This window comes from Cydia pomonella, chromosome 16, assembly GCF_033807575.1.
Source record: "Cydia pomonella isolate Wapato2018A chromosome 16, ilCydPomo1, whole genome shotgun sequence".
Taxonomy (NCBI): domain Eukaryota; kingdom Metazoa; phylum Arthropoda; class Insecta; order Lepidoptera; family Tortricidae; genus Cydia; species Cydia pomonella.
The window spans coordinates 1,522,030-1,550,021 of record NC_084718.1 but is presented as its reverse complement, the minus strand read 5'-3'; the positions used below and the strand labels follow the sequence as shown (position 1 = coordinate 1,550,021).

The following is a 27,992-nucleotide window of genomic DNA, read 5'->3' as shown; positions in this document are numbered from 1 at the left end:
ACACTTTTATGGGCCCGCTTAAGTAAAAAATCTTAGAATATATTATATAAGCTGTTTCATAGGATGCCACATTTATTTATTTACTGAACTAGGTAGATACGGCCTATTAATCATCGGTTTCTTAAAACTCCTAACACGCACGCATATTTTGCCAACACTTTGCTATTAAAATCTCCTAGGCAACTAAAGCAACAGTACATTTTTTTGGATTCCCTACAAGCTTTTATTTTAATTATTTTCTAAATTCACAATTTTTTACTTGAATAATTAGCTAGTAATTTGTATTGCAACCTGCTTGCTATACGTATGACCATTTTGCTCACAGAAAATTTACTATGTCAGTGATCCTGACAAAAGAAAAGAAGTAAAAACTAACTTCCTAAGAATTTTTAAATATGTACAAGATAACATTGAGACACCTATAAGCGTTTGACTGGAAAGAAACAAATAAAGACGTGTAAGCATCCATTTATTCCTAAAGAGTGGGAGTGGTTTTCAAAGTCTACCCAGTGGTTAATGGCCTGAAGATATCCTCATGTCTTTTATAAGTACCTAGAACAGTCCTACAGAGCAATTCTTTTTATCTGAACTTATGTATCAAAGATATAACCTGTTTTTTTTTTCCTTCCAGAACCATGCCGCTGGTATTATCTCAAGCGGAGTTCGACAAGCTGGTCTCATGGACGGACGGCAGCCGCGAGAACAAGGATGCGGCGCGCCAGAGCGAGTATGTCAAACGTCTGAATGAGCAGAGCTCACGCATGACACGCGAGTGGCCCAATTCTTTGGAGGTGAGTCTAAGGAAAGTTCGACTAGTGGTCGCGTTTTATAAAGGCCTGCACTGTTGTTGCTGTCCGGCTCTTTCCAAGACACTAATAACGTGATATCAAACTGCAATGACATGTTTAAAGGATCTATATGTAAAACTCGACTCGACCTATAGTCGGTGATTGTTCAAAGTTCAATTTTTTACCGCCATTGCTTACCATTTGCCGACACAATCCCTCTGTTCGTGCATCGTTTTATATCAACGTTAATACTGTAAATTTGTAATTTGTAATTTGTGATATGGGTACATTGCCTGAAATAAATATTATATTATTATTATTATTATTATTATACCTTTTTAGAGATGTTCAAACAGGATCAATAAGATATGTACATACATACATGGGTGTAGGCAGGTATAGGCAGGGGGCAGTTCACTGATGGCTGGCTACGCCTTTGCGTACATAGAGCATTAGAGGTTTACCAGGTACTTACATAGAGGTATATTGACGTTCATGATACTGACAATATTGATCTATAGTCTGTCAAGCTATTTCCGTCAGTAGAAAAAAACGGGAGTATCAAAAAATGTAGTCCCATATAAAATTTTATTTTCACGCGTTTTTTACTGACAAAGTTGTTTGACAGGCTACCTATGTTACCCGGGCGTTAGGTACACATATACAAATCGCAATTTTTTGTGCTCTCCATAACTTTACTATTACTATTCAAAGCATATTTTCATCATTGGCCTTTGCGTTTTTTTTATGATACATTGCGTCTAGTGCTTTGCTTTTTGAATTCAAAGCATTATTTTAGTAAGTAACTTCTCTTTCAGAATGTGAACAAACGTAACGAGGAGCTGCGGCGCGCACGCGTCGAGGCCGCCGAGCAGGCCAACAGTAAGTTCTACAAGAAGTACATGCGACAAAAGCGCGATGAACAGGCGCGTCTTATGTACAGCGCACGCGACACCATATTCAAGAATAAGGACGCTCCGAAGATGTTTCTCCGGTAAGACTACATCAAATTTTACGAATAGATTTTTATGTTCATATCATATGTTCTTCAGGAAAACCATACCAGAATCTCTATCAAGCAAAACTGATTATTATAACTGGCAAACCAATGTGTCACTAGAAAAAGGCGCCAAATTTGCAAAATTTGGGCGTGATAGTTCGATCTCCCATGCAAAATTAGAATTTCGCGTGTATATCCGGTCGCCAGAAACTTTCTGCTATCTTGCTGCTCACTGGACACTGGATTTGTATGCATTCATTTATATTATTCAATTTTCAACCAAATCTAAAGGATATATTTATATTTCAGTGCAGTAATAGAGACCTGCGTACAGAAAGAGCGACAAGCACAGCTGCAGTTCAAAGCCGAGCGAATGCGGGAAGAGAAAGAACAGAAGAGAAGAGACGACGATGAAATCATTCGCCGCGCGGCCGATTGGCACGCTCTCATGGCCACGAAGCGTCGGCGTCGGTTCGAATCTGATAAACAGCATCAGAAGGAGATCTTGGAACAGTGAGTAAAGTCTGCAATAGTTTACAATCTGTCTGCAATCTAGTAATATAACTGGATCAGGCGGTGGGGGAGAAATGACCGAACGGGATAGTTTTATGTATCTTTCAGTAGGAGTAGCAGCGAAAGCGCTATTGCTGTTTGTAAGGACCACAGTCTCATTTTTTCCCCACCATAAATTTTAGTATGGTTTATGATGGGCAACAAATAACTAATAAATTACGTAAGTTTTTGTATGTTGTCAGGAATATTAAAACGTGTTTTTAATTTTGTCGCATTGCGTATGTTCTGTCCCTCACGGGCGCATGCGTATCACAATAGGATCCTAGCATCTATAATATTACCATAAGGATTTTCGTACATTGACCCACCTTGTTGCTATCTCTATTGTATGCGCATAAATCTTTGTGGTACTTTAGTGGTAGGCATCTTTTCTTTACTATGTACAGCCGCAACTACAGCTCCATGGACTTATGATGATGATGACGCAATCGTAAATAAATATCTATAAAAACTATCCTAAATCAGTCCTCGAATCTCAAACTACCTCCGTGCGTGACAGAGTGACACGTGAAGCGTGAAGAGGTACTAGGGAGAGTAGGGAGACAGGCAGACAGAGGCGCAACTAGCAGCTAACTAACTACGCACTTGAGTCAGACCAAGATATTTTAAACGTCATACTTGTATGAAATTATGATGTTTACTTAACATTTGCACAGGCTGGGATATCAAAATCGTTGCCAACATAGCTTGTTCTGACTTCTTTTCAACGCCTTAGTGAGGAGGAAGCTTGGGGCCTCATCTATTATATGGAATCCGTACGAGTATTCATACGCCTTACTTCTGGAGAGAATCCAAAAGGCCTTTTTGAGATTTCTGTACAAAAAGGTATGGGTACTTCCCATTCTTGTACCCAACAAATTTTTTACTAGGCTGCCTTGGATATAATTCTCTAGAGGAGAGGCGCAACAACATCTTGCTGACTACAGCTTGTCGCGTATTGCGCGATGACTCGGACTACCCGGAACTGGTAGATCGAGTCTTGAGGTTGTACGTCCCGGATATTCTCTCGAGTCTTCTTGAGGCCGCGAACGCGTCCACTGTTGGCCGTACCGGCGGCGCGCACAGTATCGCGCAGGAACTTGCCACTCCTCCGCGCTTTATCGCTGCTCAATGCACTCTTGACATCAGCACCAGAGTGTGACTTGTTTGCAGGGAGACGGGCGAATGTGTGCCTGAGGTTCTGTGAGATGATGGATGATAGGCTTTCCAGCACTTGCATTTGATTATTAATGAATATCTGTTTTTTATTTTATATATGTTTTGTATTTGTATAGTCTAATTATTAGGTGTATTGGCATATGCTGTAATGCCGTGTAAATATTTGAAAAATAAATAAATAAATAAATGTTTCAGAAATCAGAAATCATAGCATTTATTCGTGATAAACTATGACATACAAAAGTATAACAACATAACAAAAGAAAGAAACATAGAATAAATAAATAGTTTACCACGAAATGGTCCCGCCTCAGCATTAATGCTAACTCAAAAGTCAGCGCTGATCTTCCGGCGAGACCATTTCGTGTTATGATAGCATCTCGTCTTCCTTAGTGAAAAAATCTGTAATGGCGAAGTTTTGTTGCACAGAGCGCACGAGGTGGCTGAACGCAACCGCAACGAACACGAAACGGAGTTGAATTATCAGATCTTAGACAACATCAAGGCCAACGAGCAAATGGAAGCACTCAGCGAGTTTGAGCGCAATTTCGTGAGTCCATGTTCCTCTTTAACCCTTAATTTGACAGTATATGTCAGGACATACAATAGTAGGTTGTTAACAAAGGGATGAAAGGCACTCAATTTTGAAGAGGTAGTACTCACTGCGTTCGACCGCCAACAGTCCGAGGCTGAAATTATGTCTTTCATTCGAGTTTAACACTCTACTTTTTATTTCGAATACGAGGAAAGTAAAATACATGTGTTTTTAAAACATTACTAAGTATATTCTTTATAGCATTTCTTGAGGGTAATTGTATAACAAATCTATTTAAAATCAATTTTCAATTGTTCATCGCAAAAAACAATGGTAATTGGAAAAAAAGCTCTAAATTGCAGAAACCCTCTTTCAGAGGATGAGAAATGAAAAATCTATGATTGTCTTTTTGTATTTCTTCATAAACAGAATCATTAGAACCGTCATATTGAGCGTCGAGGAGGCTTGAACTCACGATGACCTTGACTTTTTTGTGCCAAATTAAGGGGTGTTGATTGCAGATAGAAGCTGGGCTATAACCGCGAAAATCGATGTTGCGAACATTTTTCTCAGTTACTCTAATTACGCCTTCATTGAAGTAAAATAGAAAGATCCCCGCATTTTGCGAATTTGGGTTTTCGCGATAGGCCCCCTGGTGCCGCTATTATTGCTCGAGTATGCAAGAGTGATAAAGAGGCAGATAACGAAATTTAGATTTTCGTGTTTATTGCGGTGCTCCCAAACTTGCCACTGTAAAATCTGTGCAGATCTATGATGATAAGCACTATTATGATTTACCCTCAATCATTTTAACTATACAATTATCATCAGGTAGGTAATATTTCGTTCTATTTCATAAAACATGGTTGTTTTTATACAAAACCAATTCATACGTCTTACCTATTGCCCTTTCAGAACAAAGCCGAAAAAGCCCGTATCCTCGCCGACATGAAGCAGTCGAAGGCTGAATTAGATGCGCGACGGGCAGAGGAGCACGCCCGCGACCAACTGGACGACAAGCTGATCGCCGTGTTACAGCGCTCGCGGGCCAGGACTCAGGCGCTGAGGAAGAAAACTGAACAAGACGTAAGTAGATAGCTACAGAAATGAAGGTTGAGTTGAGGTAGAGCCCGGCGGGCAGAGGAGCATGCTCGCGACCAACTGGACGGCAAGCTGATCGCCGTGTTACAGTGCTCGCGGGCCAGGACACAGGCGCTGAGAAAGAAAACTGACAAGACGTGAGTATAGCTACAGTAATGAAGGTTGAGGTACGACGCGTGGCGGGTAGAGGAGAGGAGTGCGCGTGCTGCGGCCAGCTGGACGACGAGCTAATTACCACGCGCTGGTAAATAAAACTGAGTTAGGTGTAAGCAGAACACTTAAGTAACATAACATTCAAGGATTTGCTTTCGCTTTTAGAAATTTAAAAGTTACTATATCTTTCATCGGACACTTTATCTCAGTTACTTGCTGCCGAGGAACAGGGAACCCATCAAAACACATAATTTAACAGCATCAGCAAACTTGTCTTGAATAAGGATAGTGCCTACTTAATATTTCCTTTATTTTTATTTTTATTTTTTATTTATTTATTTGGAGATCCAACAGCTGTGACACTAACATAGAAAAATATAGTAGATACAGGAAGCCAATTATAGGAACTCACAGGTAGTGACATAATACTAAACTAAGATTACGCACTATTGCAACCACATATGTGAACAAAGCGAATACAAATGATACTTAATAAGGATAATGTGGGAGTTCAAAATACATTTAGTTACATTTATTTATTAGGCTTTATGTTCTCTCAGTTTTCGATTTACCTATATCCTATACATAACGCATGAATATTTTTTTGTTATTTGTACTGATTAAAGGTTGTTTGTGACCATTAGGCTCGAGACGAGCAGCAGCGCGTGTTGGAGCTGAACAGCAAGCGCTTGCAGAGCGGCGAGTCCACGCGCGCGGCCAAGGAGCAAGCCAGTCTGGAGGCCGCCGTTAGGGAAAAGGAAGCGATGTAAGTTGTCCATCAGGCCCGTGACCAGCAGCACGTGTTGGAGCTAAACAACAAGCGCCAGCAGAGCGGCGCCGCGTTCGCGGACATGGAGCAAGCCAGTCTGGAGGCCGCCGTTAGGTAAAAGGAAGCCATGTAAGTTTATCTATCAGGCCCGCGATCAGCAGCACGTCTTGGAGCTAAACGACAAGCACCAGCGGAGCGGCGCCGCGCTTGCAGACAAGGAGCAAGCCAATCTGGAGGTAGCCGTTAGGGAGAAGGAAGCCATGTAAGTTGACCATCAGGCCCGCGACGAGCAACGCGTGCTGGAGCTGAACAGTAAGCGCCTGCAAAGCGGTAAGTCCGCGCGCGTGGACAAGGAGCAAGCCAATCTGGAGGGTGGCGTGAGGGACAAGATGGCCAAGTAAGTTTCATGACTTTCATTTCATGATTCGAAAAGCACGGATTCGTCCTAAAACATATACATAATAGCTCCCGTGTGTAATAGTGCTATTATTTCGTGTGCGGACGTATCGGTTAGAGGACCTACCGCGATAAAACCGAAATTCGCAAATTGCGGGATCTTTTTCTTTTACTCCAATGAAAACATAATTAGAGTGATAGAGAAAAGAGAAAGATGGCCGAAATTAGATTTTAGTGGTTATAGCCCGGTTTATCTCTTTCTTGCTTCCACTATTACGTACAGCGAACCTTCTCGATTTAACCGAGAGCCTAATACGAGTACAGCAAGAGCCGACAATCATAATTAAATTATGATTGATTTTCGCCATCTGCCCCTTTATTATCCTTGCATATATAAAAATACGCATAAAGAGGTAGATAACGAAATTTCGATTTCCGCGTTTCGCGATAGGTCCTTAAGGCTATAACCGCGACAATCGAATTTCACAAATTGCGGGCATCTTCAAAAGAAAGATACCCGCAATTTGCGAAGATCGGTTTCTCGTGAGGCCCTCTGGCTGGCCTCGGGCCGTACCACCGTTGCTTGATCAAGTATATTGACCTCTCCAAACATCACCTATAATCGCAAGTGATTTGAAATACTTTTTAGTTTTATTTTATTTTTGCAGTACTTAGCCAGTAATTATTTAAAATTGCATGCCATTTGTCGCAACCTCGCAACATCTGTAGAAGTCTTATACAATAATATAGGTTCAAATGTTATATGGGACGATAACCCTTCGCGCCTATATTTTTAAATTTTTCCGCTTTTTTCTCCCGACGGAAATGGATTAACAGACTATATTTATAAGTAATCCGTATTTAAAAAAACTTTAAAGTAATTTGAACGCACCTTACTATTTTAATTTTGCACTGGCAACGTCGTTAGATGGCGGTGTAAAATTTCCCAACCAACCCCAATTTCAATCAATTTAATTTTTACTACCTACCTCATATATGTATATACATATGTTTGGAGTTTGGACGAGTACTGAGTAGTAAATACAAGAATTGGTGTAGTGCGAAAGTTGTCAAAAAACACGAGGGTACTTAGTGTTAACCTAGCAAAATCGCTTCAAGGTCCATTGTCAAACAATCGAAGAAACTCAAAGTAAGTTACTTATAATTCTTGTCAAAACAAGTAATACTAATAAAATGGCTGCTAACATTATGGTAGAAGTATTAAAACAGCTCCAACGAGATATAACCGATCAAAAGGATTACATGAGAAATTTGCATGTCATACACAGAAATATAAATGAAAAGTTTAATATCATGTCTGAAAAAATGACAGAGTTAGACAATAAAGTAGACAAGCAGCAATTAACTTTAGAAAGGCTTGAACAGCTGGTCTTAAAGAACAATAAGTTACTATTTGGAAATGACGAGACTGAAATCAGTTTAAACGACTTGGCTGTTCTGGCTGACAAACCTGCGCTTGACAAAATGACCGATCTGGAAGAGCGTCCAAATAAATCACCGGAATGTAAAGATATTAATCAAAATCCGCTTAAAGGTGAAGAGGAATGTAATTGCAATGATGATAATAAAAATAATGATTGGATTCATGTATCAGGTAGTGATAAAGATAAAGAATTAATTCCTAATGAGGTGTTAGAAATAATAGACAATACTGAAGCATACAAGCAGAAGATTGTCCAGATATCTCCAACTTTAAGCACAGAAGAGATCACCAATCTGGCCAAAGACTTGAAACAAATTATGTATGATGTAAGAGAAATTAAAGAGTTCTTAAAGGAGACTATAAAAAAGGCAACTTCAGAAGATGCTGATAGTGCAGATACAATTAAAATATTAGACAAAGAAACTCCAATTGGTAATCAGGAGGCTTCACCAAAATCTCCAACTGATTTTAACAACGAACACATCAGTCAGCTGGACAGTAACATAAAGCAAATGATGTCAGAAATAAGTGCAATAAAAGAAGAGACAGATGAAGATGTAAGGCTTGCAAATCCCATAAGGGAACAAGAGATTGTCCAGATATCCCCAACTTATTTCAGTGCTGATCAGCTCCGCTTGCTAAATGCTGCATTGAAAGAAACCATAGAAAAGTATGAGAATGCTAATGTGCTTCCTGTCATACAAGTCATCCAAGGTTCTGCACATGATCATCAAGTTATCAAGGAACTGTGTCAAGGTGTATCATATTATAAAAGATCAAACCATTCTCGTGATTATTTTAAGCTTGGAATATGTGGGTTTCAGAGATCCATAGTAGAAGACCTGATTACGGAGAATCCACATTTGTCAGTGAAGGATGTTATTAAACATGTGCTGACATCTCGAAATGAATGGACTGATTTTAATGAAAACTGCATGATTTATTATTAATAACCTTTGTTTTGGAATGTAGAACTCCCAGTGGTGGATTTTCTCTAAGGCTCGAGTACGCCCGAGCCTAGGGTAGCTAGATATTAGGGGCGGCAGTCTATATAGAAAGGTGTTGAGAAAATGCTGGCTAGTACTTAATAAGGAGCATCCCCGCACAGCCAATGTGCCTATCATTCACGCTCCGTGGCGAACGAAACGCAACTCTCACAGTCGCACTAATATGGAAGAGTGATAGAGAGAGATGACTACGCTATGTTACAGAGCATTAACGATTGTAACGTTGGCTATGCGGTTTGGGCTTTAGGGCAGCCAAAGCTGCAAATCTGTCACTGAGAACTCCATACATTATGATCTAACTCACATTGCCATAAGTAGATGTTTGACAATTCAGTTGTCAATGTGTTTGAATACTTTTCTAAATAGAGATAAATACATCTCTTCATTACATGTTCAAAAGTATGTGCCAGTCTTTTCTATTTTCTACATATAGAGACATATCTTTTTGTTAGAGAAAGTAATTTTTATGCTATGACTAAGTATAATATAAATATATGTTTTGTACTGTACTGTTAACAGTTACAATATTTGATTTAGTTAGATTTATTTCATTCAATTACAGTGTGGTGTCGTTATATTTTAAACAATGTTCCTAATCTAAAAAGCAATTAATATTTGAATGATTGAATTGTTAAGAAATGTGCTGTATAATTATAATTAACAGTTTAATTAGAATTGGAGCATGCCATAATCGTGCTAATGTGATAAAATACCTACTATTGCTGATTATTTAAATAAATTCGCAAATTATCGCTTTATTCAAGCTGTTTCCATTTGAATTTACCTTATTTAAGTTTATGAATGGTTAAATTCTGCGTAAACAATTTTCAATGCAATTCAATTAAATTCAATTCAATACTTTATTGATAAAATAAAATTTTACATGTCAGGTACATTGTGCTTATAGCTAAGTCTTATTATTGAATATTGCTCATAGTTGAGAGGCAAGGCTGAGTTAACGAACCAGTTGTTTTGTATGTATATATATATATACACATATGTACCTAGTTTTACTCACTTGATACAGTGCTAGGTCTCGAAAAAGGCATCGACAGAATAGTATGCATAGTGAGATGTAAAATGTAACTACATATAGGCTTTCACATTGCCTATTTAAACATTGATTATATTTTATTGCGAATTCAAACATTTTCTACTACATATTTGTTTTGTGGCAAATGTATAACCTCGTAAAATGTAATCTATGTGTAAACAGGCCCTATATAAAGGCCGGGCCAACCGCCCTTACCCATTTTTTTTTTATACTACGTCGGTGGCAAACAAGCATACGGCCCGCCTGATTGTAAGCAGTCTCCGTAGCCTATGTACGCCTGCAACTCCAAAGGAGTTATATGCGCGTTGCCGACCCTAAACCCCGCCCCCCCTCGTTGAGCTCTGGCAACCTTACTCACCGACAGGAACACAACACTATGAGTAGGGTCTAGTGTTATTTGGCTGCGGTTTTCTGTAAGGTGGAGGTTAGGGATTGCAAACCGGATTGGTTTTCAATCCGGCCGGATCCGGCCGGATTTTGGCCGTAGTCCGGCCGGATCCGGCCGGACCGGATCCGGTTTGGTATAGGGATATAAAAGTTAATTAAATGACATATTTTTCTAGTTTTTTGCGTAATACGTATTCCTAAATCTATAATTTGAAGTTAATAAATAACTTCTTAACAATAAAATAGAACTTGGTAGTAAAAATTGTCACAATGTCAATATAACTTTAAAAAACAAATTAAATCGGTAATTTATTATATTTAACCATTCAAAAGTGCTCAAATTTTCGTTTACAATTATAAATTTGCTTAGTTTCCAAAGCCTGATGATGGGATCTGGGGTGGGAATTGGAGCTCCTTGAAAGGAGAAGTTTTCGTAACTGTTCTTTGATTGAATTCTTTGTAGAGTCTGTTCGGAAAGAGAAGAGTCGTGGAATGTATTAGGCCCCATACATTCCACGACTCTTCTCTTTCCTCACAAACTCTAACGTTGACATCCATTCTAGCATAGAGAAATAAGAAGTACATAGATTGCTCACTCCATACATCAGTTTTGGTACCAAAACGCTTATTATTTTCGTAGTCGACATCTAGCATCGAGTAGCGGAACTCTCAGTACTGCTACTCGACAATAGATATCGCGGCAAACAAAAAGTCTAATGCTCAACGATTTTCCGCTAATATTATAACCAGAGTAACCGGAACTCTATTTTCAACTGCTACGCTTACTATTATTTATTACTTTTAACGAAGATATTTTACATTTAACCAATTATGATATTAAATGCGCTCTAGTATTATCTTGCTCTAATTTATTTGTCCGAAAAAGTAGTAGACTGTATGACTTAAAAAAATTGTACTTTTTTAATTTATGGAAAAGTATATTGGTCAAATTATAAGGAACAACACACGACACGACGATCTCATGCGAAAAATAATAGAATGTAGGATTGAAAACCATCGCGGAAAGGGACTCTCTAAGAAAAGTTACATAGATCAAATAAATAATTGGCTAGACGTAGAGTAGCATGTACCAGGAGATGAAGGAAATTGCATAAGATTGGATGAAATTGTAAAGACAAAAGATTCTTTCTTAAATTTGAATAGAAAAGAATCTATATTTTATCATATATATACATATACCTACCTATCGGAGAAAACTAAAGATTATCAATATTATCATATATTCTTCATTCACACATATTGATGAGCCCAACTGTAGTCGGTTAATCTCCTATCACAATATTATGACACGACATTAACCTTGCCTTAAGCATAAATTACAAATGCCTTCCATGGCATCTCCATCCTTTCATTTTTCCTTCTATTACAGTAGGTATTTATGTAATCGTCATATCGTGCCACCTACATGAAAGAAGAAGAAATCCTCTTCTGTTCCCACTCATCGTCATAATAAATATATTTTTATCTTACTAAATTTAAACTTTTTCATTCGTTTTTTGTTCTGTTCAACTTCATACCTCTTATCCATTGCCTCTTCCTCATCTGAAACGCACAGTGCGTGCTGTATTTAGGCGTTTTTTTTTATTATACCGGATCCGGTCCGGATCCGGTGATTTTTTACCGGATCCGGTAGCTCCTGAAAAGTGCCGGATCCGGCCGGATTACCGGATCCGCCGGACCGGATTGCAATCCCTAGTGGAGGTACTTCCCCAGTTGGGCTCTGCTCTAGATCTGGAATGACATCCACTGGCTGTGCCCTACCACACAAAGCGAGATGAAATTCACAATGCCCATACCTCTCTTTTGGACGTAGTTTAAGGACGTACCCGGGTCCACAAGGACGTAGCCGGGTCCATATTAACCTTACGTAACTCTTTCTTCTACCGCACCGCTCGCCGTCGGCGGGACATTCATCCTACACCAAGGAACCTAAAGGTCATGCAATGTGCGTTTTTAAAGGAACGATCCCCTCCTGCAAACGATTTTTTCGAGGTTTTCTGGATTATTGTAAGGTTCTTCTTAAAAAGTTCAGGTTTCGGACAGGGTGCAATGCATCGCGCATGTGACACCTCTGGATCGGTGATTGAGTGAGTGCTAGTACCAGTGGCAATAAGACAGGCGCGCCATCTGCATGAATTCAACGCCCCTGGGTCGCCTATGTTTACTATCAGGTAGGCTGCATGCTCGTCTGCCGCCGACGAGGTATCAAAAAATATGTCGACCACATATCGACCATATCGTCGGTATGCTTAGCACAGGAGTGGCGTGACAGTATCTCGCCCGCGGCGAGAATATCTTTCCCGTCCCTTCCTTATTAATGCAGTTAGAATAGAGATACCTACTGGCGCGTCACTCCTGGGCTAGGCCTACATTGGGAATTGTCGATTCTTGTAGTTGCTAATGTAACTGAAGTGTTTTCAAATGGCTTATTAGAATGTAAGTAAGTAAATATTCTTTATTGTGCACCATACAGTTAAAAATACACAGGAAATAAAATACAGATAAACCGAATAATTCGGCCGAATATTCGTATTCGGCAAACTCCATATTCGGCTCATCTCGAATAAATCTATTTTATGTTGTCACTAGCGCCGAGACAAGACTACGCAAGGACAGAGAGAAAGAGGCGCGCTTTAGACGCGAAAAACAGGAGGTGCAAGACAAGTTCCTCGCAGACGAGGCGCGCCGCCTGCACGAGTTTAATACTCAGCGCCAGTGGGAGATGATGAACCGGTGAGTGACCCGACATGACTGAAGGTGAGTGACCGGAAGAAGTTAGTAGCCAATTGCACGTGAGTGACCGGAAGAAGTTAATGACCCAACACACGTAAGTGACCGTCATAGCTGGTTATAGGTATGTCACCGGCCAGTGACGCAATCATAATGAATGAAAAACATTTATTTCAAATAACTATGGACTCGTACAAATTTAATAATGAGTGACCTAACTCAGCACCTAAACCTGACCCAGCACCGGTGACAATTGATGTTTCAAACGAGAACGACAGGAGGTTCAAGACAAGTTCCTTGCAGATGAGATGCGCCGGCTGCAAGAGTACCCAGCGCCAATGGGAAATGATGAACCGGACCGGTTCAACCGGTGAGTGACCCAGTACTGGCGAGTGACCGGACGAAGTTAGTGACCCATTACACGTGAATGACCCTCTTAAATAAGATATCTTGAGTGACCTGTACCATATGTATTTTGAATTTGTTTCAAAACTTTAAAAAAATACATTTGTACCTAATTTATATTATTTTCAAGGTTCAAGAACCAAGAGCTGTACGATGATTTCCAGGAGAAGCTACGTCAGGAGAAAGCGCGCAAGATAAAAGAGTTCAGAGAGGAGACGCTCAGGCTTTGGGTGAGTACATACAGTTGTGGTGTTGAGAGGTATTTAACGCAAAATTGTAGTATTGATATGAAATTTTTACACTTAATCGAGGGCAAATCCCATGAAAAAATACAGCGAATTTAAGTTACTCATACAAAACTTGTTTTTGCTCTATTTCGTTTGTTTTATAAACTGGAGCTATATAAACTAATTACAGGACTAGATATACATCATGTCATTATATGTGCATGGTTCATTACAATCCAACCGTAGTTTTAAAATGAGAACGAAACTCCGTTTGTAATGGGAAGGTGAAATTCGACCGAGCTTGCCGGGGACTCGAGAGTAAATTAATTATTGTAAAAGATTAAAGAAGATAAAATAACTTTATTTCATAAATATCCATTTACAAAGATTGCCATAAAACTAGAAACTCTGCTTCCTAAACATTTGAGACCTGTGCTTTAGGATAAACAGCGCTCCTCCCCAAATATTTTGTTGCAGGTGATTTAAAATGACCTTGAATTCCAGAAAGAGCGAGATGAGCGCGAAGCGCGCGAGCGAGCCGAAACCCGCTACTTCTACGGCGAGCTGGCCGAGAGGAAACTCCGCGACGCCGACAACAGGTTGTTCGCGCACGCGGAGGAGCTGCTGGCCGAGGCGCGGCGCCACCACAGGCCCGACTACGCGCTGCGCAAGGCTCTCGATGTACGTACCCAGCCTAGAGGCTTGAGTGTATCTACTCGTATAAGAGTTCTCTAACTACTTCTACGGCGAGCTAGCCGAGAGGAAACTCCGCGACGCCGACAACCGGCTGTTCGCGCACGCGGAGGAGCTGCTGGCCGAGGCGCGGCGCCACCACAGGCCCGACTACGCGCTGCGCAAGGCTCTCGATGTACGTACCCAGCCTAGAGGCTTGAGTGTATCTACTCGTATAAGAGTTCTCTAGCTACTTCTACAGCGAGCTAGCCGAGAGGAAACTCCGCGACGCCGACAACCGGCTGTTCGCGCACGCGGAGGAGCTGCTGGCCGAGGCGCGGCGCCACCACAGGCCCGACTACGCGCTGCGCAAGGCTCTCGATGTACGTACCCAGCCTAGAGGCTTGAGTGTATCTACTCGTATAAGAGTTCTCTAGCTACTTCTACAGCGAGCTAGCCGAGAGGAAACTCCGCGACGCCGACAACCGGCTGTTCGCGCACGCGGAGGAGCTGCTGGCCGAGGCGCGGCGCCACCACAGGCCCGACTACGCGCTGCGCAAGGCTCTCGATGTACGTACCCAGCCTAGAGGCTTGAGTGTATCTACTCGTATAAGAGTTCTCTAGCTACTTCTACAGCGAGCTAGCCGAGAGGAAACTCCGCGACGCCGACAACCGGCTGTTCGCGCACGCGGAGGAGCTGCTGGCCGAGGCGCGGCGCCACCACAGGCCCGACTACGCGCTGCGCAAGGCTCTCGATGTACGTACCCAGCCTAGAGGCTTGAGTGTATCTACTCGTATAAGAGTTCTCTAGCTACTTCTACAGCGAGCTAGCCGAGAGGAAACTCCGCGACGCCGACAACCGGCTGTTCGCGCACGCGGAGAAGCTGCTGGCCGAGGCGCGGCGCCACCACAGGCCCGACTACGCGCTGCGCAAGGCTCTCGATGTACGTACCCAGCCTGGCTTGAGTGTCTATAAGAGTTCTCTAGCTACTTCTACAGCGAGCTGGCCGAGAGGAAACTCCGCGACGCTGACAACAGGCTGTTCGCGCACGCGGAGGAGCTGCTGGCCGAGGCGCGGCGCCACCACAGGCCCGACTACGCGCTGCGCAAGGCTCTCGATGTACGTACCCAGCCTGGCTTGAGTGTCTATAAGAGTTCTCTAGCTACTTCTACAGCGAGCTGGCCGAGAGGAAACTCTGCGACGCTGACAACAGGTTGTTCGCGCACGCGGAGGAACTGCTGGCCGAGGCGCGGCGCCACCACAGGCCCGACTACGCGCTGCGCAAGGCTCTCGATGTACGTACCCAGCCTGGCTTGAGTGTGTCTATAAGAGTTCTCTAGCTACTTCTACAGCGAGCTGGCCGAGAGGAAACTCTGCGACGCTGACAACAGGTTGTTCGCGCACGCGGAGGAACTGCTGGCCGAGGCGCGGCGCCACCACAGGCCCGACTACGCGCTGCGCAAGGCTCTCGATGTACGTACCCAGCCTGGCTTGAGTGTGTCTATAAGAGTTCTCTAGCTACTTCTACAGCGAGCTGGCCGAGAGGAAACTCTGCGACGCTGACAACAGGTTGTTCGCGCACGCGGAGGAGCTGCTGGCCGAGGCGCGGCGCCACCACAGGCCCGACTACGCGCTGCGCAAGGCTCTCGATGTACGTACCCAGCCTGGCTTGAGTGTGTCTATAAGAGTTCTCTAGCTACTTCTACAGCGAGCTGGCCGAGAGGAAACTCTGCGACGCTGACAACAGGTTGTTCGCGCACGCGGAGGAGCTGCTGGCCGAGGCGCGGCGCCACCACAGGCCCGACTACGCGCTGCGCAAGGCTCTCGATGTACGTGCAGGTATGGTTAATGTAGGGAAACTGTCTATACAAAAACGCCGTCTTTGAAGCTCTTTCGTTGCTTTCAATATCTCGAAAATCGAAATTTCGTTATATCTGCAGTCACCCACTTACGACTATTAAGTTAAAGTAAGTAAGTTATACTTATATCATAATTAATGCGTAGGTAACTTAATTATCATTATTTTCATCTTGCTCAAATGATCTTCTTTGTCGTTTCCTTATTACTGAGGGACGTGACGACAGTGGACCCATACATCGCGGTTTGTGGTCCGGGAATATTCTACACTAACCAAAGAATAGGTAAAAACTGTAAAACCAATATTTTTTTTACATTTCTTAGTAGATTTGGAGCTTACTAGTTACCTATTTTTAATTCATAGTTTGGTAATTACTTTATAACACACTTATTTACTCCTAATTCTCATGTAAGTGAATTGTAAAATATTCTTATGAGAAATAAAATTCTTTAAACCGAAAGTTATCAATAGTTACATGAAATCATTCCCGCATCAAAAACCCCGATGTATGCTGTGGACACTCCACCACTCTTTAAGCTGCTCTATCTTGGTCCCGGTATATTATGTATGCCTGTAATGTGGCTTTAGGCCCTGACATACGCGTACATACTTTCTTGTCATGCGACCAGTGCTCCTTGAGCTTCATTTAACGCGTTTAATAATATGTAATGATAACTCTCTTGCAGCGCTACTGTTCGCTGTACCGCCTGTACCCGATGCCGGAGCTGTCCAAGACCGTGCAGTCGCACTTCCCCGACTACAGGCCCAAGGTAACGATAACACCCTGAGTGCGAAGTAGATTTAACAACAACGGTTTTGATCTTATTCTGACACGATCTTGAGAACGCTCAATCTGGTTTGTGCACGCGAAATAAATAAATAATAAAAATCGTTTATTAAAAGAAAGAAGATAAAATTACATAACTAGCTCAGTGGTCCCACACTAGGCTAGGCCTGTATCGTGGTGGCTCTTCAGAATTACTACATAAATTTTTGGGTTAAAATGAAATGAAAGTATCAAAACCAGTTCCTAACAAATAAAAAAAGGTTTTTCTATTCATGTGATTGAATTAAGATTTCGTATACCAAACTATAATTGCGTATCATGTCTGAGCTCCCAACTCAAGTATAATATACATTTCGATACGCTGTAGTCAACTATAAAGAATTTGACCAATCACGTGCCGCCGCGCTCTCATAGAAAAGACATAAACGGGCATGGGGCAACTATTTCATGAGCATATTCATTCAACGCGCGTTTATGTCTTTTCTACTACATTTTAGTCTACTGAGATACTTACCAATTTTCATTAATTATTTAGATTTTATAGTAAAAAAAGTATTATTTTAGATGACTCGTAGAAAAAGTATTGTATACAATAGTGAAATAATTTCCAATCTCGTACCTTACTGAGGCAACTCAGCAAGCTGTGTTGCCTAAACACGGTACTCGACTAAAAAGCTCTCTGTTATTTCACGATGGTATAAAATACTATTACAGTACATATGGGGCTACTTTATAGCACTAGTGCGAGAAGTAGCATATTACGTTACTGTGTCGAACATTTAAAGGGCCATATGTACTGTAAAACGTTGTACGATACATGTGCGAATAGGTAATTCGCAACTCGCCACTCGTTTCGAATTTCCTATTTTTCGCACGTGTATCGTAATGTACTATTAGTTAGCAAGGACCTGGGCATAAAACATAGCATAAAACTTGAATTTTGTTGAAAACCACTTTCCAGTACATTTGTTTTGCTTGGAATTTGAAAACTACTGATGCTGATGAGTGAGATATAATGCCAGTGTAATACGTTTTTTACTCCCGACTGCATGTGCAAGTTGCGGATATTTTCCAAACAGTTTGAAAAGTTTAGGAATGTTTCACGGGAAAATTAACTTTCATATTGGAAATGGAAAATTTCGATGCCTATAAGTACAAAAATATGAGAATTTCTCGAAATTTCCACAAGTGGAAATTTTGTAATATTAGAAGTTTTGCCGACGTCACATTCGGACTTGCGATAGAAGAGTCGGCAACACCCTACGCATTTAGGGGGAGAGGCTGTTTATTTGTGCTTACTAATTAATGTTCACAAATATCTCTAAAATGTATCAAGACCTATTTTAGTAGCGATTTATTGTAAAGGATTTGTGATACACTTAAACTCATCACCATCAGTTGGCGCAGTTATTATTAGGTTTGGGGATTTTCAAATTAAAGTTTTTGTGTTACCTAATTATTTTCTGAGGTCTAGCCAAGATGACGTATCAACGCAAACACCAAACGATGCAATAATGAATGCACGAATGTATCGGAATTACGGTACGCCACGAAAAGTCACTACTGACGACTATTTGCATACATTATTGAGAGTTCGATTGGGTGTTATTATTTAAATCGTCATTTATATCTTAGGTGTATCAAAAGATTTGATAATCCATATAGATAAAAGTACAAGTTAGTTACAACAACAAGTTGACAAGGAGTAAACATCAAGTATTGCTTAGGATTGCTGCGTACCAGACCCAGGTTACAGGCCCGACCCGCCGCCGCAGCCTGAACCTGAGGAGAAGGAGTCTCCCCAGCCTGGTGGCAAGAGAAGCGGCTTGCAGCCCGCTCAGGACGGTGACAAGGTGATGTGTTTTGTAGGATAATTGTGCTTCTTTGTTGGAATGTAAGATGACATGATAACCATCAGGGTTTGCATTTTATTTAATTTTGCATTTGCATAGCCTTGACCAACTGAAAGAAATGTTTGCATAACTGTAACAAAATTTTGGTTACTGTTTACACAAAAATTGGGACTTGCGAACTATGTGTTATATGTTACAAAACCGTGTTTGGCTATCAGTGTTCAGGTACTGGGTATACACTACAAAATAAGTTTGTAAATTTATGCAAAGTTTATTTTCTTATAACCGTAGTTTAGTTATTTAGTAAAGGTACAAAACCAGTTCGGCTATCTATTTTTTTCAGTGCACATTTGAACTTTGCACTATTGAATCTAAATGGCTTACGTATGCTCCAGGCGCGTAGCCAGCCATTCAGCTAATGAACTAGGGGGGGGGGGGGGGACGACAAGTTGATATCGCCGGAGGCCTGGGGGGGGCAGACGCCGCAGAGGGGCATACAGTGTATGTAAATTTGAGCTCTAGGGGGGGCAGCTGCCCCTGCTCTGCCCTCTACCAGCCTACGCTCATGTATAAATCATATACGATCATTTACATTCTTTTACTTTCATACGTAATAATTACTGATTTTTACAAAGCGTTTTTCAATAAAAAGACATGTCAAAATTGTTTACCTTCTAATGCAAAAAACGAACATAAGCTTTATCGATTCTAAACTTAATTAAACAACTTTCGCTCGATAGAAAAAGTCATGAACAACGCGCCATAAATTTTTAAAACCATTTTTGCACAATCTCTTTTAACATGTAAAACTTCTAAAATGCGGAGGTAATTTTGTTTTTCATGGCCACGTGACCGGCCGCTCAGCGTTTAGCGAGCGGCGTCCATACAAAACGAGAAAACGTTTTTCCATTCTCCATTTTTTAGGGTTCCGTAGCCAAATGGCAAAAAACGGAACCCTTATAGATTCGTCATGTCCTCAAATACAAATACAAAATACAAAATTGTTTATTTCTTAATAATATACATTTTTGTGATGCAGGGGATGGAGCCGCCCGGTAAGCAAAACAATGCTTGTGTTGGGAGGCACCGCTCTTCCCTAGATTTACAACTAGTACATATATATATTATATTATAACTACAAGTATGGGTAATTATACAGATTTTAACCTATTGCTTAGACATGCAATAAGAATCAGATACACTGTTCCTGTTAATTCTTATTTGTTTCATTAAATTTAAGGTGTGAATGTCGACTGAGACGGATGTTCATGTACGTGTGTGTGTGTGTGTGTGTGTGTGTGTGTGTGTGTGTGTGTGTGTGTGTGTTTGTGTGCGCGCGTGCGCGTGTGCGTGTGTGTGTATGTATCTAGTACTCCGATCTTAGCAGTTTCTCCGTTTCCTCGTAGGTTTTAGTTTTAAGCCATTTAGTGAGATGTAATTTACATTCATGGTATGTTTTTGAGTGAATGTCTAATTCTTTGTTGATTTTATTATAAAGGTAGGACGACTTTGAGTTAAACTGCGATCTAGCAAATTTAGTTCTCGTGCGTAAAGATTTAGCTACATTAACCATATTTCTTTTGTTTTTATAATTGGGGTTGTAGGGTATTAGTTTATGTTTTTTTATTATTGTTTGAAGAACATATAATTTCCTTACCGAGAGAAGATCACTAGTTTGATAAAGCATTTCAGTGGGATATCTAATTTTTTTGAAGTACATGACTTTTATGAGTGCACGTTGAGCCCTTTCAAGATAGATGAAGCGACTTTTTGCTGCACCTCCCCAGACCGATATGCAGTACAACAAGACAGATTGCACCAGGGAGATATAGATTTCATTTAGGATGTTGCGAGACTTTGTAAGATTTGTTTTACCTGGTGCAATGTGCCTTAGCGACTTAAAGATCCAGAGCAGTTTTCTGACTCTACCGATTACTTGGTCAAGGTGAGAATACCAATTTAAATGCTCATCCAATTGTACGCCTAAATACTTTGTTTCTGAGACTTTTTCAATAGTTGGACAGTTACAAGTAGAAAAGTTAGATTGCTGACAGGAGTGAATTTTTAAATCTAATTGAGAAGTTGGCTGTGAGATACTGAAACAAACGTATTTTGTCTTGTTGGTATTTAATGTTAGTAGGTTCATCCTTAACCACTTTGAGATGTGAGCCATTCCGACTTCAGCCATGACCCTTGCCTCTCCCCATGATTTTCCGCTAAAAATAATAGCTGTGTCGTCTGCGTAAGAGAGTATTTTTGCGCTGGGAATGGACATGTCGCAGAGATCGTTTATGTAAACTAAAAATAAAGTCGGACCCAGAACGCTTCCCTGCGGTACGCCTTCCTTTCGATGTCCTTCTGTCTGTCCGATTCTGTCACAGCCACTTTTTTCCGAAACTATAAAAGCTATACTGTTCAAACTTGGTAAGTAGATGTATTCTATGAACCGCATTATGATGTTTGTACAAAAATAGAAAAAAAAAACAATAAATTTTGGGGGTTCCCCATACTTAGAACTGAAACTCAAAAAATCTTTTTTCATCAAACCCATACGTGTGGGGTATCTATGGATAGGTCTTTAAAAATGATATTGAGGTTTCTAATATCATTTTTTTCTAAAATGAATAGTTTGCGCGAGAGACACGTTCCAAAGTGGTAAAAAGTGTGTCCCCCCCCCCGTAACTTCTAAAATAACAGAATGAAAAATCTAAAAAAATATATGATATACATTGCCATGCAAACTTCCACCGAAAATTGGTTCAAACGAGATCTAGTAAGTAGTTTTTTTTTTAATACGTCATAAAAATTTAAAAAAAAAATTTTTTTTCATCAAACCCATACGTGTGGGGTATCTAAGGATAGGTCTTCAAAAATGATATTTAGGTTTATAATATAATTTTTTTCTAAACTGAATAGTTTGCGCGAGAGACACTTCCAAAGTGAAAAAAAGTGTGCCCCCCCCCTGTAACTTCTAAAATAACGGAATGAAAAATCTAAAAAAAATATATGATATACATTACCATGCAAACTTTCAACGAAAATTGGTTTAAACCAAATCTAGTAAGTAGTTTTTTTAATACGTCATAAATGGTACGGAACCCTTCATGGGCGAGTCCGACTCGCACTTGGCCGCTTTTTTTGTATGTTATTGACACAATGAAAAACTAGGTTTATATAGGGTTTCCTTTTTTTTAAAGTTGCAAAATAAAAAAAAAATTCAAAAAAGCGATCGACATCAATATCAAAGTAATTTGTTAACCGTTTTCTCCCGAAATGGAATTTCATAGAAAAACTAGTAAGTACCGTTATTTCGTTAGGATCGCTAAGCAATTTTTCGCTCTTAAGGCTTTTGCGCAGGTTTTTTTAAATGTACCATCGTCAACACAGGTTAAGGGTCGGTTGCACCAAACCGTCTGTCATCGTTAAAGCGTTCGCTAAATTTTATTGTATGGGAAGTTTCATACCTCACTGCTGTCTGACGTTGATCAGGCCGCTAAATATGGTTGGTGCAACTGGCCCTAAGTGACAATTCATAACTTTATCACAAAGACTGGTTACATCGATGATAGTGATGTCTTTAGTCCCAGCGCGAACCACTGATAGCCCGAACCCTAGTTTTAACTGCGTGCACCGTGTGCAAGCACTATATAGCGAGTCTGACAAGCCTGCATTGGCTGTCATAAAATGTTATATAACTTATATAACATCATGTGACAGGGACAACATAATAAATTACAATCAATACTATTAAATGTCCCTGTCACACGATGTTGTATACCATTTTATAGCAGCCAATGTTCAGCATGATACGCTTTGACATGTGGTTTGTGCAGGCGGGGCCGTCTGTGGTCGAGGAGACGGTGGCGGACTACAAGAGAGTCGGGCGCGCCAACGGTCTGCAGAGGACGCCTGCTGAGGTAACCGTTTCCAGCTGACGTCGTAACCCTTTAGCGAAGTTATTTTACCTTTTAAACGCCATCTGTCTAACCTAAGAACGCCATGCACACGCCAATATCTCTGGCATAAGCTAGCAAACCGTACTGCAAGCGTTGAAGGTTACTTTGACAATGTACGCCATCGCACGAGAGTATACTTGTTCTGGGCGCCGCGGGCATGACTTCTTACTACGCCTTTAAGGCTTGGCGTTCAAACGGTTAAATGTGAGGCGAGTGTTTCCAATGTCATAGAGGTAAACATGAAAGAGCCATGTAAACAATAGCCATACTGAGAAATCAGTTATTTTGAATTAAATTCGCTTTGATAAATGCTACCGAGTCATGTCGTTAGAACATGACTCGGTAGCATTTTTAGGTGACATCCAAAAATAGGGTTGTTTCCATATACAAATCTCAGGGTAGAATTGTATCCCAATAAATTCTTTTGAATTATAAGAACATGTTAAACTACTTTTAGGGGACCTGTAATGACCATATTTTTGTAAATATTGAATTTAAAATATCTTTTGGCACACGTCACGTGACCAAACTCGAAACGTCATTGAAGATTCTGATGACGTCACAACTCTCGGATTGACACTGTTGACAGTTAGGCGATAAACAACAAATGACAAATGTCAGTTGATAGTTCGTATCTTCTACGTGCGTATGTAGTTATGTGTCAAACCGTAAACTGTGACGTCACACAATTTTCAAAGAGCGTTTTGGGCGCGAACGCATCTGTCAAAATATATTTTGTTAATTTAACATATTTAAAGCCGTATTTAGTATAAAAGTTGAATTTTAGGGCAACTTTTAGTTAATATTGAACGTAATACAAGCGTTTCGAAAAATTGGAAACAACCCTATTGCATAAATATAATTAAAGAAATATCAACCTTGTTTTGTTTCCAGTACGGTTCGTTATGGATCTGAATTTAATGTAGTAACTACTGAGTTTAGGTTGTCGGCTGACGATTTGGGTGTACTGTCGCCATCAGATATATCGGAGCGGCCGATGTGGTCCAAAATTTCTGAACACGCACTCTAGCGCCTTGACAATAGAGGCGTGTTCAGATATTTGTGAGAACCTCGGCCGCTCCGATATATCTGATGGCGACTGTACGTACACAAAATCCGTATAAGGTTTTAACTCCTAAAAGCATGAAGTATCAATGCTCACACCAAAGAGAATTGATTGTTTATTTTGACCTCCAAAACAAATGGCGCTCTACTGCGCCATGTTTTAGGGCTACTGAATTGTCAAACGTCAAATCTTGACATTCCGAGTTACCGCAAAATTATGGAAGGTGGCGGTAAAGAATACAATCTCCATGGGCAGAATTGTTGCAAGTGTCCAGTTGTTAGCTATAAATAATAATTCCAAATCTCTACAGAGTAGCGCTATGAGTAGCTAAGAACCTATATCGTTTTTTTATTCCGTAGACTAAAATGACATTTCATGTGGTACAGTCAGCATCAAAAGTAGCGGATCAAATAACGCTTCATATGTATCTACTATTCTGTAACAGCTTAACGAAAAATGATGTCTTTAATATAGAACAACTAAGACTGTAAAAGATATACTTTTGATCTGGAATTTTAGAAATTCATCTATTCTGGACAAGTTATCCGGAATATCAGATACTTTTGGCGCGTTGTTTCATCCGCTACTTTTGATGCTGACTGTACTAAGAAATGTCATGTCTTACATATGAATCGTCATTTTAGTCTACGGAATAAAAAAACAGATCTTAGGCGTTACTCGTATTGACGGAGTGAAGTGCGCTAAGATTTGTTTTTTTTTTTTTTCTAATATTCTAGTTATTGTAGCGCCACGTTTAAGGTTTTTTGACGCACAATTTTTGGTACATGGAGATTATATTCCTTACCTCCACCTTCCATAAGCAAAATGTATGGAGCTGTACAGCGCCATCTCGTTTACCTGTCAAATTCAACGTAACACGCATACTAGATGGAAAACTTATAAAAATCCTTTGGACTACCTTTCTTTTAAGCTACTGAGAACAAGAGAGCGTAAGATGGAAATAGATTGCTATAACTCATACATATCTTTTGCCGAGAGAAATATACGACAATGTCCGAAATATTTTTGGTCTTTCATTAAGTCTAAATTTGCTGCAAATAAAACTCCAGACTGTATGACTTACGGGAATAAAACATCGGCTGACTCTGAAACGGTAGCAAATTACTTCAACGATTACTTTCATTCTGTTTTTGTAAAAAACAACATGTACTCATTTTCCCCTAATATCCGTACGATTAACACCCCGATTGACATCTCCTCCATTAATTTAAGTAATGCCCTAGTCCAAAAATATCTACACAACACTAATGTTAACAAAGGTGCTGGGGCTGACAAGATTCATCCTATCTTAATATCCCGTTGTAGTAAAGAACTGTCTATACCTCTTACTATTATCTTTCATAAATCGCTGACCGAGGGTTGTTTTCCATCTGTTTGGAAAACTGCTCTAATAACACCAATACACAAAAGTGGGGATAAACACGACGTGACACAGTACAGACCTATATCCAAATTATGCATTTTTGGCAAAATATTTGAAAAAATTGTGACCTCGGAACTAACTAATTGTGTTATTCGCATTATTTCTCCAAATCAACACGGATTTCTTCGTGGTCGAAGTGTCGACACCAACCTTATTACTTTTGCAGATTTTATTTTGAATGCTCTAGACAATGGTTATCAGGTTGACGCCGTGTATACCGATTTCTCAAAAGCATTTGATAAAATTAATCATGCCCACCTACTTCAAAAATTATACGATCTTGGTATACACGGTGATCTTCATAGATGGCTTGAATCTTACATACAAAATCGTAGCCAAGCAGTATCTCTAAGAGTCTTTACTTCAAGATACTTGACCATTGATTCAGGTGTACCCCAAGGTTCGCATTTAGGACCACTTTTATTTATCCTATATATTAACGACATAGGTTTATCACTTAATAGTTCAAGGCATCTTGTTTACGCTGATGATACAAAAATATTTAAAATTATAAAAACAAACAACGACTGCCTTGAACTACAACGTGATCTTGACAGTTTTGCTACCTACTGCAACTCCAACCAACTACTACTCAACCCTGATAAATGCAAGTGTATCACTTTCACCCATAAGCGTGTACCCCTTTTATTTAACTATAACTTTTTAGTCAAGCAACTAACTAGAGTTTCCTTAGTTCGAGACCTAGGTATCACTTTAGACTCAAAGCTCAATTTTATTTCACATATAGATCTTATTACTGCAAAAGCTTATAAGCAGTTGGGTTTGATACTTCGGCTCTCTAAACCCTTTAAAGACCCTAATACTCTAAAGATATTATATTCCTCTTACGTCCGTAGTGTTTTAGAATTCGGTTGTATCGTTTGGACTCCCCAATATACAGTTCATAAAACGCGAATTGAAAGAATTCAAAATAAATTATTAAAGTCACTTAACTTCCGCCATGGTTTGAATCTGTCTGAAAGTACCAGCATACGGCACGGTCTCACGCCATTAGTCGGACGCCGCGTATATATAGACCAAATGTTTTTATATAAGCTTTTAAATAACTATATTGACTCTCCTGATCTTCTTGAAAAAATTATTTTTAAATTGCCTAGTCGTATTCCCACTCGCCACCCCCAAACATTCCATATTAGCTTTTGTGGCTCTAATTTTGCCAAGCATACTTTTTTTAGACGAGCCTGTCGTGATTACAATGATAAATTTTCAAATTTAGATATTTTTTCATTATCATTTTGTAAATACAGTAGCATTCTGCGAAGTTCAATCTTTCCTTTATAAATATTGTACGTTTTCTTTTAAGTACCTAGTAACTATATATTATTTGCACGCATAACAACTATAGCGATACATGTATTTTTAATTATTTTGTATACCACTTTAAACTCTGTACTATGTCATGCATTTATTAATTACCTACCGATGTTTTGAAGTCCCTGTACGCGTGACAGACAAGAAGATGCCTAACACCTTCCCTGTTTCGATCTGTAATTTACTATGTATACTTTTATTTTCAATGGAACTAAAGGTCTGTTTGTTATCACTTAAGCTTATATAAATTAATATGTGACTGTTTGTTTCCTAAATAAATTAAAAAAAAAAAAAAAAAAAAAATTCGAAGCACGAAATTGTCTTTGATTTTACGCATCTTGCTCAATCAATGTACCTTTGCTCATACTTAAATAACGAAAGCGGCGTCCAAATTCACTTTTAAATTAAGAATTTATATATGTAGTTATAAGAAAAGTCCTTAATTTCAAGAGTACTTGGTTAGTACTTGCCTTATTTCAATATCAATATTGAATCTATGTGTATCTCAGGGTTGTAATTATTTTCCAATGTGTATCTAGAAAGTGAAATTACAATCGTTTCCAGGCGGACCTGTTCAAGCTCCCACCGATCCAGGTCATCCCCTGCGAGACCCCGAGCTGCACTTGCCCGCTGAAGAAATAAAACAAACGCATACAAAATATTAATTTATTATAGTGTTGTCATGTCTAGAGAGCTATGGCACCGCTGCTGTGACTAGACAGTTGGTGGTCCTGTTAGTTTTTCGGTATAACAAATTATCTTATTACAATGCAGTAAGGCCTATTATTTAGACTTAGGTGTCGAAATTTGTAAACACTCTTATAAGTTACAAAGACGTATTCGAATGTCTCATAACGGATACTGAAAAGAGTTCAATTTCTGCACGATAAATTCAAAATCATGATACCAAATTAAATAAAACATTGTCTTGCTTTGTGGTACAATTGCGTATACGTAATTGTATAATTATTTTTGATACTTCGAAATAAACTTGACTTTTTTTGGTATAAGATCGTGTCATTCACGATGGCGCGCAGATTCGTCAAATCTAACCTTTAATAATATGACAATATGCGTCTTCGTGAATGACACGATCCATAAGTTAGTAAAAGTTGTCGATGTAACTTATATTAGTGCCAGCGCTACGGAAGTACACCTACTACAATTGTTCGTCGTTTCAATACAATAAATTAAACTAGCTTACTAAAATAAATCTTTGGTCATATTGAGTGTAGTTTTTTTACGCTGCGTCAAATATCGAGGGACTTCGAGATC

At 39.9% G+C, this 27,992-nt stretch overlaps 1 protein-coding gene across 1 annotated transcript; it reads left to right on the top strand.

Annotated features, from left to right (window-relative positions):
- The first annotated feature begins 16 nt into the window (after positions 1 to 16).
- Positions 17 to 27,944, top strand: LOC133526224 (trichohyalin-like). Its single transcript, XM_061862752.1, has 14 exons — positions 17 to 457; positions 632 to 791; positions 1,607 to 1,782; positions 2,098 to 2,301; positions 3,949 to 4,069; positions 4,970 to 5,140; positions 5,953 to 6,074; positions 12,976 to 13,119; positions 13,652 to 13,751; positions 14,253 to 14,429; positions 16,966 to 17,049; positions 18,794 to 18,919; positions 22,753 to 22,836; positions 27,282 to 27,944. Exons 2-14 carry the CDS (start codon positions 636 to 638, stop codon positions 27,357 to 27,359), a joined length of 1,743 nt encoding a protein of 580 aa, XP_061718736.1. The 5' UTR covers positions 17 to 457; positions 632 to 635; the 3' UTR covers positions 27,360 to 27,944.
- The last annotated feature ends 48 nt before the right edge of the window (positions 27,945 to 27,992 follow it).